Consider the following 15,000-nt stretch of genomic DNA (forward strand, 5'->3'; position numbering starts at 1 on the left):
TGGTCATAATCTCTATTGAGACAGTTTTTATTTTTATTTAAATAAGACAGGAGTAAGTAGAAAAAAAATCAAGTATGTGATGAATAAACTTTTGGCCTAAAATATATATTTTTTCTTATTTTGATAGACAAACTTTATTAAAATGGATTAAAGCTCCAGAATTTAAAGTTTGAAAAATAACAGATTTTTTAAAAATCTCCTTTTAATGAGTTTACAGTAAATATGAACCTCACCAGCCAGGAGCCTCACCAGGAGCCTCACCAGGAACCTCACCAACCAGGAGCCTCACCAGCCAGGAGCCTCACCAGCCAGAAGCCTCACCAGGAGCCTCACCAGCCCAGAACCTCACCAGGAACCTCACCAACCAGGAGCCTCACCAGGAACCTCACCAGGAGCCTCACCAGGAGCCTCACCAGGAGCCTCAACAGCCTGGAGCCTCACCAGGAACCTCACCAGGAACCACACCCACCAGGAGCCTCAACAGCCAGGAGCCTCACCAGCCAGGAGCCTCACCAGGAGCTTCACCTGGAACCTCACCAGGAGCCTCACCAGGAACCTCACCAACCAGGAGCCTCATCAACCAGGAGCCTCACCAGGAACTTCACTAGGAGCCTCACCAGGAACCTCACCAGGAACCTCACCAACCAGGAGCCTCACCAGGAACTTCACTAGGAGCCTCACCAGCCAGGAGCCTCACCAGGAACCTCACCAGGAGCCTCACCAGGAACCTCACCAGGAGCCTCACCAGCCAGGAGCCTCATCAACCAGGAGCCTCACCAGGAACCTCACCAGGAACCTCACCAGCCAGGAGCCTCACCAGGAACCTCACCAACCAGGAGCCTCACCAGGAACTTCACTAGGAGCCTCACCAGCCAGGAGCCTCACCAGGAACCTCACCAGGAGCCTCACCAGCAAGGAGCCTCAACAGCCAGGAGCCTCACCAGCCAGGAGCCTCAACAGCCAGGAGCCTCACCAGCCCGGAACCTCACCAGGAACCTCACCAGGAACCTCACCAACCAGGAGCCTCACCTCCTCCCTGGTTTCATGGTTTCAGACAGTTAATTTTCATAAAAGACGACAGAAAAACATGATAAATAGTGTAAAACATGTGAAAACGTCATCAGAGTTTGTCTCATTGGTCTCATTGGTCTCATTTGTCTCATGGTCTCATTTGTCTCATTTGTCTCATGGTCTCATGGAGGCTGATTCTCCTCCTCTGGACCCAGAAGCTCCAATAAACCTCATTTTAATACTCAACTTTACAATAAATCACTTTCTACATGATGTCACGTTGGGCACTGTGTTTATATAGCAGCAGGACCAATTAACACACCCACACACGCACACGCACACGCACACGCACACACACACACACACACACACACACACACACACACACACACACACACACACACACACACACACACACACACACACACACAGAGAGAAATAGGGCAGCTTTATCTCGGAGGCTCCTAGAAGTCGTCGTGGATCACATCACGCTCGGTTTTGTTGATTCAGGGGTCTGCGGGCCCCCCACGTGACCGTGACGTCACGCGCGTGGGGAACGCGCTCAATCAATTAAAAGCTAATCCTCCACTTTTCGTCCCTCCAGTACCAGGAAAACAAGTCGCAAAACAAATATTTCCGAGGTGCTTGTTGGTGGATTAGAGCCATTTCCCTCCTCCACGCTGTGTGTGTGTGTGTGTGTGTGTGTGTGTGTGTGTGTGTAGTGAAATGTAGAGGAAACCCTGTTGAAAAGCAGCCGGAGCACTTCAATTGAGTGCATGTAATTTATATATATATATATAGTCTCATTAATATATATATATATATATATATATATATATATATATATATATATATTCTAATCCAGAAGATAAAACGGTGCTTATTGCTCCTTCATCTTTATTCTTTTTAATTTCCATTATATTATCGCTCAATAATGAGAATGATTTAATTTAATGCTCCTTACATGTCCCGCAGTTTGATTTCAGTTTGACACATGGCAATTCTATAGAATATTCTTATTTTGGGCAAATAGACGCGTGTGAATCTGAAAAGCGCAGAACAGGATCAAATTAAAAAAAAAAAAAAAAAAAAAAAAGAAGCTTTTCCTCCCGAATTAAAACCGAATTCCTCTGGAAATAATGTACTAACGGAAAAATGAATCTCCTGAACAAAGCGCGTCGGACTGAACTTCCCTCCTCCCGCGAGGGAATAAACATCATCTCCCCTCATAATAATCCGGAATTCGGGGTTTAATCTGAGGAGGCGTCCTCACCTCTGGAGGAACGGAGCGGTTCGGCTGCGCACCGGTGGGGAGGCGCTCCCCCCGGTTCCCCCCGGTTCCCCCCGGTCCTCCGTCACCCGCTTCTCAGGTCCCCCGGTGCTCCGGTGCGCTGCTGCCGGACTCCAGGAGCGGCTGTGAGCCGCTGAGGAGCGGCGGGAGCGTCAAACCCCGGAACCACCGGAACACGTGCTCTGCGGCCTTCACAATAATAAATGAGCGCTTCTATAAAAAAATTAATAAAATAAAAAAATAATCATAAAAAAAGAGAACACACTATTATCGTGATTATTATTACAAAATAAAAATAAAAATGTATAATGATAGTAATAATCAAAATTAATAATAATAATAATAGTGATAATGACAATAATAATAATCAAAATCAATAATAATAACAATAATAATAATAATCAAAATTAATAATAATAATAATAATCAATAATAAAAAAAAAGTATAATAATGATAAAAACATATAATTAATAATAATAATAATAACAATAACAATAATAATAATAATAATCAAAATTAATAATAATAATAATAATCAATAATAATAAAAAATGTATAATAATGATAAAAACATATAATTAATAATAATAATAATGACAATAATAATATTAATAATCACAATCAATAATAATAACAATAACAACAACAACAACAGCAACAACAACAACAATAACAATAATAATAATAATAATGATAATAACACAAATTTATAATAATAATAACAATTACAAATAAAATGAATAATTTGTTTCTGGTCACAATTCAAACTAGAAAATAAAGTCCAATAAATAATGTTCAATATAAATTCGCTAGAAAATAAAAAAATAAAAAAATCTGTAGATTATTCATGACTATCCTATACATTCGTTGAATAATTAGAATATGTGCAGTTTTCACACAAAAAAAACCCCAAAACAAAAGGAAGATCTCAAGATATTAGAATAGATGAGAAATATTCATTTTCTCTCATCATCAGTCTGAACTTTAGGTTTCTTTACAGCTTTGTTGAAGATTAAAATAATATAAACTTAACTTCATTAATTCCTTTGGGAAAATGTCTTCTTGTCCCCCAAATAGTCATCAAGTCGATATTCTTTCATTTTGTAGCTTTAAATTGACATTTGTGAGTTTTTTTTTCAAAATCACTGTCTGATTTTCAGTCATGTTGTAGATTACACTTATATATATATATATATCTATATATAGTACTATTTAATATTACCCGTTACTTTTGATCCTGCCTTATTGACATCCAACTAAATTTTACTGTTCAATATAGGGAGTTTTAATTTGAAAACTCAAACCGGATGTTTCTGTGGTTGCCATGGTGAACTTGACAGGCGTCCAGCCCACTCCCCTCCTCACACACACACACACACACACACACACACACACACACACACACACACACACACACACACACACACACACACACACACACACACACACACACACACACACACACACACACACACACACACACACACACACACACACACACACAAAGACAGCCTTGTTGTGACTCGACTCACCGTTACAGCAGAAACACTGCAGCCTTTCATTTGTGGCCCTGAAGTGAATCTTAGACTCCTGTGTGTGTGTGTGTGTGTGTGTGTGTGTGTGTGTGTGTGTGTGTGTGTGTGTGTGTGTGTGTGTGTGTGTGTGGTACAAAAGTACTGTTCCAGGAGTACGTGAGTAAATTTACTCTTCACAAAAACAAGTAATAGGACTTTTATAATCACAAGGACTTGATTGTTCTTTGTAGCTAAAAAGAGACGAAACATGAAGAAAAAATGAAAATAAAAGTCAACTTAATGAATAAAAACTAAAAAAAAATGTTGTGAACACAAGACGTGACACAAATAGATCCACAAAATGACAAAATACATCAACAAAGTTAATGAACGTAAATAAAAATGGCCCACAAAATCACTATACCTACCATAAAAAACAACAAAGGAGAAAGCATATATCCATGAAAAACATTTATATCATTGTAAAAGTGGTGCAGTAGATTATATATACATACTGTCCATCCCTGCATACATCATTAACTATAAATATCAAGGTACTTCATCTAATACTTCCATTATATATCATGTCAGTGACCCACAACCTGTCCTGCTCATGTTCTATGTACTTTTCTTTTATCGTTTCCTCACTTCCTAGTATCTATCTATCTATCTATATAAAACATGAATTAAAGTATAGACCAACTGATTTCAGTTGAGGGGCCACATCAACCTGATCTGACCTCTGGAGGCTCAACAAGTCAAACGTAACATTAAGCTGTAAATATGGACAAATATCAAAGTCTTTCCTTCCTTTGATCCTTTTGATCTGCAAGAATTTGCCAGTCTATTCTGAAATATACATATTAAAGTTAATCAGATATTATTATATTTGCAAAAAAAACAAAAACCCTCAGTCACCTGTATCTGGATCTCATATTTTTATTCAGGATTAAAACAATTTGTCATCATCTGGAAATTGTTTTGGAGTTTACGCGTCTAAAGTATCACTTCACATAAATTGGGCACCTTTATTGTGAAAGGTGACCTCCACAGACGTATTAATAAATTCTGACCAAAGGGCGGTTTTGAATGTCATTTTTTTTACCAATCCAGTGTTTTTAGATCAGCCTCTGTCAGTTTTCATATTTATACTTAAAAAAAAATTTAAAATTAAAAAATCCCATGGTGGGCCGCATGTTGGACACCCCTGGTATAGATGAACCTTTATCCGTGTCGTCCTCCCCTTAGAATTGATAAATACTCAAATATTTCTCCACTTTAAATATTTACCTGCAGGCCGTTCTGCCACTTCAGTGAGAAGTTCCTGGACCATGAGAACCTTCCTCTCCTTCCCCGGCAGCTCCACGACGTCTCTTTCTCTTTAAATAACAACTTTTACTTTTCCTGACTGTATATCCCTCCAACCCTGGGGGGGTGAAGGTGGGGGGGTAAAACACGAAGCTGCCATCTGGTCAAACTGCCACGAAAATGGAACAAAATAATGTTAAAAAAAAAAAAAAAATTGCAATTAATTCAAAATGTTCTTAGTTTATTATGTTTAGAATCAACAAAAAGAGAGGGATGGAAAAAATGAAAAAAGGGAAAAAAATAAATAAAAGAATTCATGGAAAAACTAAACAAACCCTGTGAGTCCATAAACGGTGTTACAGTGACACCACGTGGTCAATAGTTATACTGCAACCTGTAGCAAAAATACTGTGCTGGATTACAATACTATTGTAATTAAGTTATTTTTAGTATGAATATTAATAAGCCCCCCCCCGTTAGTTTAAGATTCAAGATGTTTTATTTGTCATATAAATAGAAGAAAAACAAAGTCGTGTACTCCTTGGTTAAAGAGTGTAAAAACAGGGAACACATATATATATATATATATATATAAAAAAAAGAGTAGAGGTAGATGTGGATAAAATTAGAGTAAAATAATGGACTTGTCTTAAAGCTGCACCTTCAATATTTCAGAGCAATTTTAACATTTTTAAACCCCAGGAAATAATTATTAGAATAATAAATAAATAAATAAAACTTCCCATCAGGAAATCACAAATAAGCTATTTATAGAATCTCAGCCTGTAACATCAGTAAATATTGTATCATTAAAAACATCGGAAATATTACTTCGAGGTGAAAAAAGTTTTTACACCGATATTCTTAAAGTTCTATTGAAATGTAAAACACTACTTTGCTAAAAACGCTAGTTGGGGTTCTACTTGTAAGGTTCCTCCGACTCTGTCCCGCCACTGTTGTCGCATAACAAAGTTATTTGAATTTTGAATCTCCAGCCGAGGAAGTCGGGGGGAATCCTTCTCCTTCGTGGGCCGTTGTGGGCGGAGCCTATGTGTGACGTCACGAGTTGTGCAGATCTCGATCTGTTGTGTTTATATCGGCTTGTTTCCTCTTAAATATCCAAGTTTTTACAGTGTTTTGAAGTTCTAGTCGGCGTTTTATGAGCCTTGATGAAAGATTGAGCCTGGAAGAGACCGAGAGAGGAGGAAAGGAGCACAGGTGGCGGGAGGCGCTAGCGGCTAGCTTGGGCGGCTAGTAGACGATCAGGTAATACCTGGACTCGTCTTCGGTGATTCCACAGTCTTCTAGCTCTTGGACATGTTGGATCCAGGAAGCCGGTCGTTCTGCCAAAAGTCAGGAGCCTCAAAGCCTCAAAGGTGAAAAGTGGCGGCTGCTGAGGCGAGGAGACGAGGACGAATGGAGGACGAAGCGTCTTTTGCTTCCTCAAACATGTTCCAGACGGGGTCACCGATGGCAGAACCACCTTCTGTGTCTTCTTCATCAATCACTGGGTTTGAAATGACCACGATGATGAAATCTGGTTCAATTCAGCCTCTTCGTGGTCAAAACTCTGATCCTCCATAATGTAAACACAACTTGGGCGTGTGCACAACTCGTGATGTCACTCTGTTATTGTCAGAAGCTCCGCCCAGCAGAGGAAATACCAACGTTTATCGGCTATTTTCTCGCAGATTGTCGTGTTTTAACATTTTACCCTTCAGCCAGTTAGCATGAAAAACGTCCCTAGAAGAGACACCAGAGAGTTTTGGAGGTGGAACCTTCATTTCACTGGGACTTTCATGGTGTTCATGTCATACGGCGGTGACGACAGCGGTAAGGAAGGCGCTGACGGCGGCGATGTAGCCGGGGCAGGTAGGGACAGGTAGGGACAGGACTGAGAAACTGCCCTCGGGGGGGGGAAACGTCTCCCGGCGGAGTTTTAACGAGGCGCCGGGAGACGAAGAGTTTGTTCCGTTCGTCCAACAACAACAACAACGACAACAACAGGAGGCTGCAGTCGTCAGCTTTATTCACAATCTGCTCATCACAAAACAACAACATAGAAAAACAAAACAAACTGAAGACGGAGCAGAAACAAGTGGGTTTTTTAAAAATAAACTGCAGTTCTTCTATTTATTCACGAGCTTCTTTTAATGCATAGCGAGTTTTACTGACGTGTCCCAGAGAGAGAGAGAGAGAGAGACACACACAGACACAGAGAGAGAGAGAGAGAGAGACACACACAGAGAGAGAGAGAGAGACACAGAGAGAGAGAGAGAGACACAGAGAGAGACAGACAAAGAGAGAGAGAGACAGAGACAAAGAGAGAGACACACACACACAGAGACACAGAGAGAGAGAGAGACACAGAGAGAGAGAGAGAGAGAGAGAGACAGAGAGACACACACACACAGAGAGACAAAGAGAGAGAGACAGACAGACAAAGAGAGAGAGAGACAGAGACAAAGAGAGAGACACACACACACAGAGACACAGAGAGAGAGAGAGAGAGAGACACACACAGACACACAGAGAGAGAGAGAGACAGAGAGACACAGAGAGACAGACAGACAGAGAGAGAGAGACACACACAGAGACAGAGAGAGAGAGAGAGAGAGACAGAGAGACACAGAGAGATAGACAGACACACACAGAGAGAGAGAGAGAGAGAGAGAGAGAGAGAGAGACACACACACACAGAGACATAGAGAGAGAGAGAGAGAGAGACACACACACACACACACACAGAGACATAGAGAGAGAGAGAGAGAGAGAGGAAGCAGAGCAGCAGTGGTTCGTCCTCCTGCCTCACAGCCACAAGGTCTCGGGTTCAAACTCCTTCCTGTCTGCAGGTTTACTGCAGTTTCTCCCCCCCAGGACAAAAACATGCATGGGGGGGTCGACTGGTGTGAACGTGTGCTGGACCCTGGTCTCCAGTACTCTACACTGTGATTGGCTGAACAGGATGCAGCGTTCTAGAACCTGGCTGCAGTATATATATATGTTCTATCTACTTTATTATTTGTTTATCTACTTTATCTATTATCTACTTTTATTAGGTTCTTAACTGAATCTTTCCCGGATGGTGTGTGTGTGTGTGTGTGTGTGTGTGTGTGTGTGTGTGTGCACGTCTTATCTAGTGTATCTTTGCACCGTCGTTAAATCCTGTTCATCACTTTGTATTAGTTTGATGTATAAAAAGTGCCGAATTCATAAAGCTGATTAATCTCCAGGCTGACCTGCGTTGCCAGATATGGAGGTTATCCCCCAATTAGGAAGCCAATTTTTTTACGCGTTTATGGTGTGTTTTTATAAAATTTTCTATTGTTTTATGACACATACAATAGTTTGAGTTTTTTTAAATTGAGGTCTGTGGGTTTTACCTTGTTTGTGCTGAAACACTGAGTCAGATCTGGCAACCCCCCGGCCCTGAGCGGCGTGGCGTCCACGGCGTCTTCCGGGGCCTTGAGCCCGTCGCTCCCATCAGGGTCACCGCAGCCCGACGGAGGCGGAGCTTAAAACGCAACGTCAACAAAGAAATCAGAGTCCAGCAAATAATGTTGTTGGGGAGCTGCAGGGAACGTTGGGTTCTCACGTTTTAACACGTTTAACTTCATTAGTGGGTTTTTTTGTTTTTTTTTTAATTTCTACCCAAATTCTATCTTCAATCATAAATGTTATCGTTATTGTTTTCCTTCCTGTTGTGTTTAAGCTCAGATCCCAGATCAGAGCTGCAGCCCTGCATGTTCTAATGTCTCCTGCTCCACCAGCTGGTTCTCCGTGGAGAACGAGGTGGAGAACCGGCGGGGCTGCAGCTTTACTGACGTGTCCCAGAGAGAGAGAGAGAGAGAGAGACAGACAGACAGAGAGACAGAGACAGAGAAAGACAGACAGAGAGAGAGAGAGAGAGAGAGAGAGAAAGAGAGAGAGAAAGAGATAGCGAGACAGACATACAGACGGAGAGAGAGAGACGGAGAGAGAGACAGAGACGGAGAGAGAGACAGAGAGAGAGACAGAGATGGAGAGAGAGAGAGAGAGAGAGAGAGACAGAGACAGACAGACAGACAGACAGACAGACAGAGAGAGACAGACAGAGAGAAAGAGATGGAGAGAGAGACAGACAGACAGACACGGAGAGAGAGAGAGAGAGAGACAGACAGACAGAGAGAGAGACGGAGAGAGACAGACAGACAGAGAGAAAGAGATAGAGAGAGACAGACAGAGACAGACAGACACGGAGAGAGAGACAGAGAGAGAGACAGAGTGAGAGAGACGGAGAGAGAGAGAGAGAGACAGAGAGTGCTTGGAGGAGGAGAACGGAGAACGTAGAACCGGCGGGGCTTCAGTTCCAGGTTCTCCTCTGCAGGTTCTGCTTCCAGCTCCTTTCATTTCCCCCTGAAGAAAAACGACCGATGCATCTCCCCCCCCCCCCCCCCTTGAAGCGTGGCGGCGTGAGCGGGACCGAATCTGTCCTCTAACACCTCGCCGTCAGTCAGTGTCGCCGGGGCGACGGCGGCGCCGGCGGGTTCTGCTTCTACCCCTGGAAGTTCTGGAAGACCTCGGCGGCGTCCAGCCAGGACTGGAAGGCGGCCAGGCCGCGGTCCCGGATCTGCTTCCGGCCCTTGTCGGTGATGACGTCGCCGTTCTCCTTCACGATCACCAGCTTGGGGACGGCGGTGATCTTGTAGCGCTGCTTCAACTCGCTGCGGGAACAAGAACAAAACATCAATCCAAGTTTTCACTCCGCAGGAAAAAGAGCGATTAGAGTCGCTGGTGGAAGTGGTGACCTCCTTTATTTCCTTTAATCCTTTATTTCTACAGCTAAAAAAACACTGAAATTTAAAGATTTAGTGGAGCAGAACCTTCTAAAAACAACATTTAAAGCTCATCTGGAAAGTTGACCAAACAACAGATTCGCCGAGAGAAAAAGTAGATTTGAACTGAGGTTTTTTTTTACAAAACCCAGGTTTCAATCGGCCGTAAAGGAAAAAATGCATCTCAATGGAAGGAGTCGGTCTGTGGAACATCTGGATTGTAAAACTAAAACTTCTACGTCCATTGACGTGTTTAAGAAACTTGTGAAATTGTCAACGTTACAGAAATACGACACTGCCGTTAATATTCCTGCCGTAAAAACTAACATATATTGATGATGATAACGGCGTTTTACACCGGCGGTTTAGGCTCCGTGTCATTTTAAAGCTAAGCAATGCTAACGGCGGCTACTAGCATAACTTAGCTTAGCTTTCTCAGGACGGCCAAAGTAACGTAAAGTAACCTGATTCATTACTGTGGTTTATATTAGTATCTAAACTTATTTATTACTTGTTTTAAAAAAAGATTGAGTGCAGCACAACACAAGATATGTGTATATATTCAACAGGAGAGGTTTTTTTTTTTTATTTAAACATGTTCAATAAATGCTGTTCCAAAATCAAAGATATCATTGTTAATTTAATTTTGCCCAAAAAAGGCGCGATTATGATTTTTTTTCCTGAATCGAGCAGCCCGAGAATTTTATGCATTATTTCTGTTCTCCACATTGTGGGCAGAAACGCAGATATCAGTCAAAATAACTACAAATAATTACCATTCTATAGTTTATGCCGTAAGCATTTACGTCTTTCTGCTTCCTTTTCATTCATATGAAATGCTGTTGTTGCGTCGTTTTAAATGAATGAAATAAATAATCAAATGAAAAAACTAAATCGGCACGTTCAGGTTCTTTACTATCAAATTAAACACGTCGCCTGGTTGGAAAAAAGTGCGACTCCGCAGAGTTACTGCACTTTTAAAATATTGATATTTTGGAATTCACGTCTAATTCATCGTTACATTCATTTCTACTGACGGGTGATTTAACATGAACAGATGGGAAGTGTGAAGGCAGGTTTTAACATTTTGATTTTCACATCCATGAGTTTAACTTTAGAGTTAAAAGGTGATTGTGGCTCTATTTTATCTCGGCGCAAACTATAGAATGGTAATTATTTGTAGTTATTTTGACTGATATCTGCGTTTCTGTCCACAATGTGGAGAACAGAAATAATGCATAAAATTCTCGGGCTGCTCGATTCAGAAAAAAATCATAATCGCGCTTATTTTGGGCAAAATTAAATTAACAATGATGTCTTTGATTTAGGAACAGCATTTATTGAACATGTTTGAATAAAAAATAAAAAAAACCTCTCCTGTTGAATATATACACATATCTTGTGTTGTGCTGCACTCAATCTTTTTAAAACAAGTAATAAATAAGTTTAGATACTAATATAAACCACAGTAATGAATCACGTTACTTTACGTTACTTTGGCCGTCCTGAGAAAGCTAAGCTAAGTTATGCTAGTAGCCGCCGTTAGCATTGCTTAGCTTTAAAATGACACGGAGCCTAAACCGCTGGTGTAAAACGCCGTTATCATCAGCAATATATGTTAGTTTACGGCAGGAATATTAACGGCAAGAAACCATACATTCACAACTTTTTGGGGGGAAATTTAAAAGTAACAACGTACAGCTAAGTAGCTAGCGCCGGGCTAAACGTGTCGTCATTTCCGGCCTGAACCGGAAATGCCACATTATCGTTTTTCTTCGATTATTTGACATCCCAATCATGATTAAAATTCAATAATACAGATTAAACACACTTCTTATCCATCTAATCTACATTTCCAAGCAAATACACCTGTACTTCCTGTACCACAAACAATATTTGTTCTACACTGATATTTTGTTGTAAAGTTAAGTTTGAGAAACAAACGTTTATCTGCATGTTTTTTTGTTTTTTTTTTAAAGAACCAACAAAAAGCAGGCTGGTCCTTTTATAGAAACGTTCTATTAGATCAGTCTTTTTCTACTGGGTGTGAATCTGCTTCTGCTACTAATCCCAGACAGGGTGACCCTTTACATAACCCTGATACTGTGGGCCGCTCAACATAGAGAGAAATTACTTTTAATGTGATCATTCTAGGTGACCAGAGTACTGTTATATATATATTATTAATTTTTGCCTCTGATTAATGCCATAATGAGCTGGGTTACAATTTTAATGTCACTAATGTGTCTATTAATAACTACTGACATAGTTCTATCCTACTGTATTCCATTCTGTTACATTTCTTTAATTGTACTGTCTATTATATATATATATAAATATATACATGTTTTAATTAATAGCCACAATGTGTGGGATTATTATTTATTTATTAATAACTACTGACATATTTCTATCCTACTGTATTCCATTGTTACATTTCTTTAATTGTACTCTCTAATATATATAAATATATATGCGTGTGTTTTAATTAATAGCCACAACGAGCTGGATTATAATTTAAATGTCACTAACGTGTCTTTTTGAAACAAAAAGGCACAGTTTAGTAAAGTTTTCTCCCCAAAGAGTAAAATAAAAGTAAAAACGACTGAAAGACGCAGACAGAAGTCATCAGTATGAGGATACAGCGTGCCGGAGGAGAGCGCGCATGCGCACGCGCAGCAAAGTAATCCCGTTACTCACTGCTTGTAGTCGTCGGCCCAGGGCAGGGCGAGCCAGTCGCCGTGCATGTCGTGATAGTACTCCACCATGTCGTCGGCGCTCTTGTCGGAGGAGACGAACACCACCTGGAACTGCGCGGCGGGCTCCGCCTCCTCCACCAGCTCGGTGTAGAAGTGGCAGAGCAGCGGGGTGAAGTCCCGGCAGGGCGGGCACCACCCGGCCGAGAAGTAGATCCCCACCACCTTGTTCCTCAGCGCCTCCTCGGGCTCCACCAGGTCCCCGTCCTTGTTCAGGAGGGTTCTGCCGGAGAACACCTCCACCATGCTGCTCCTCTCAGCCGCTCCGGCTCATGTTTCCCTCCGCGGTGAACCCGGAGCGTCTCCCTCCGGTTCCTCCGACCTTTAAACGGGTTAATCTCCTCCCCGCCCCCTCCCCCCCTCCCCCTCGACAAGGTGTAATCCCCCTTCCCGGCCAATCAGGAGCCGCCTCCGTCAGGTGTGTGCAGCTTTCACCACGTGGGTCGGCCACCAGGACGAAGCTCAGAAGCCACTTCCGGCAACAACAACTCGCGCATGCGCAGACCACATTTATTTGATCTTATACTTTATCCCCGCTTCTTTTTTTATTTTGCCATCCTCAAATTCAAATATCAATGTTACGGAAGAGGATTAGGGCCACTGTGGAAAAAAAAACACTGAGTTAAAGTCAGAATTCTGAGATAAATGTCAGAATTGTGAGTTAAAAGTCACAATTCTGAGTTAAAAGTCAGAATTGTGAGTTAAAAGTCAGAATTCTGAGTTTAAAAGTCACACTTCTGAGTTTAAAGTCACAATTCTGAGTTAAAAGTCAGAATTCTGAGTTTAAAGTCACAATTCTGAGTTTAAAAGTCAGAATTCTGAGTCTAAAGTCAAAATTCTGAGTTTAAAAGTCAGAATTCTCAGTTTAAAAATCAGAATTCTGAGTTAAAAGTCAGAATTTTTAGTTTAAAAGTCCGAATTGTGAGTTTAAAAGTCAGAATTCTGAGTTTAAAGTCAAAATTCTGAGTTTAAAATTCAGAATTATGAGTTTAAAAGTCAGAATTCTGAGTTTAAAAGTCAGAATTCTCAGTTTCCCCTCGACAAGGTGTAATCCCCCTCCCGGCCAATCAGGAGCCGCCTCCGTCAGGTGTGTGCAGCTTTCACCACGTGGGTCTGCCACCAGGACGAAGCTCAGAAGCCACTTCCGGCAACAACAACTCGCGCATGCGCAGACCACATTTATTTTATCTTATACTTTATCCCCGCTTCTTTTTTTATTTTGCCATCCTCAAATTCAAATATCAATGTTACGGAAGAGGATTAGGGCCACTGTGGAAAAAAAAACACTGAGTTAAAGTCAGAATTCTGAGATAAATGTCAGAATTTGAGTTAAAAGTCAGAATTGTGAGTTAAAAGTCAGAATTGTGAGTTAAAAGTCAGAATTGTGAGTTGAAAAGTCAGAATTCTGAGTTAAAAGTCAGAATTCTGAGTTAAAAGTCAGAATTCTGAGTTTAAAAGTCACACTTCTGAGTTTAAAGTCACAATTCTGAGTTAAAAGTCACAATTCTGAGTTTAAAGTCACAATTCTGAGTTTAAAAGTCAGAATTCTGAGTCTAAAGTCAAAATTCTGAGTTTAAAAGTCAGAATTCTCAGTTTAAAAATCAGAATTCTGAGTTAAAAGTCAGAATTTTTAGTTTAAAAGTCCGAATTGTGAGTTTAAAAGTCAGAATTCTGAGTTTAAAGTCAAAATTCTGAGTTTAAAATTCAGAATTATGAGTTTAAAAGTCAGAATTATGAGTTTAAAAGTCAGAATTCTCAGTTTCCCCTCGACAAGGTGTAATCCCCCTCCCGGCCAATCAGGAGCCGCCTCCGTCAGGTGTGTGCAGCTTTCACCACGTGGGTCTGCCACCAGGACGAAGCTCAGAAGCCACTTCCGGCAACAACAACTCGCGCATGCGCAGACCACATTTATTTTATCTTGTACTTTATCCCCGCTTCTTTTTTTATTTTGCCATCCTCAAATTCAAATATCAATGTTACGGAAGAGGATTAGGGCCACTGTGGAAAAAAAACACTGAGTTAAAGTCAGAATTCTGAGTTTAAAAGTCAGAATTCTGAGATAAATGTCAGAATTGTGAGTTAAAAGTCACAATTCTGAGTTAAAAGTCAGAATTGTGAGTTTAAAGTCAGAATTGTGAGTTTAAAAGTCAGAATTCTTAATTAAAAGTCAGAATTCTGAGTTGAAAAGTCAGAATTCTGAGTCTAAAGTCAAAATTCTGAGTTTAAAAGTCAGAATTCTCAGTTTAAAAATCAGAATTCTGAGTTAAAAGTCAGAATTTTTAGTTTAAAAGTCCGAATTGTGAGT

General features: G+C 40.9%; 2 protein-coding genes across 2 annotated transcripts in view; both read right to left on the reverse strand.

Annotated features, from left to right (window-relative positions):
• csgalnact1a (chondroitin sulfate N-acetylgalactosaminyltransferase 1a) overlaps positions 1-2,348 on the reverse strand; it is a gene marked incomplete at its 3' end in the record, with an annotated part of 22,194 nt that extends 19,846 nt beyond the window's left edge. The window contains 1 exon segment of the mRNA XM_080509843.1: positions 2,285-2,348.
• Positions 2,349-9,550: 7,202 nt separating this feature from the next.
• Positions 9,551-13,011, reverse strand: nxnl2 (nucleoredoxin like 2). The gene is made up of 2 exons (XM_080509647.1): positions 12,640-13,011; positions 9,551-9,828 (listed from the first exon to the last, which is right to left on the reverse strand). The coding sequence occupies exons 1-2, from the start codon at positions 12,939-12,941 to the stop codon at positions 9,660-9,662; spliced, it is 471 nt and encodes a 156-aa protein (XP_080365773.1). The 5' UTR covers positions 12,942-13,011; the 3' UTR covers positions 9,551-9,659.
• Between the last annotated feature and the right edge of the window lie 1,989 nt (positions 13,012-15,000).

This window comes from Blennius ocellaris (genome assembly GCF_963422515.1).
Source record: "Blennius ocellaris genome assembly, chromosome: 15".
Classification (NCBI taxonomy): domain Eukaryota; kingdom Metazoa; phylum Chordata; class Actinopteri; order Blenniiformes; family Blenniidae; genus Blennius; species Blennius ocellaris.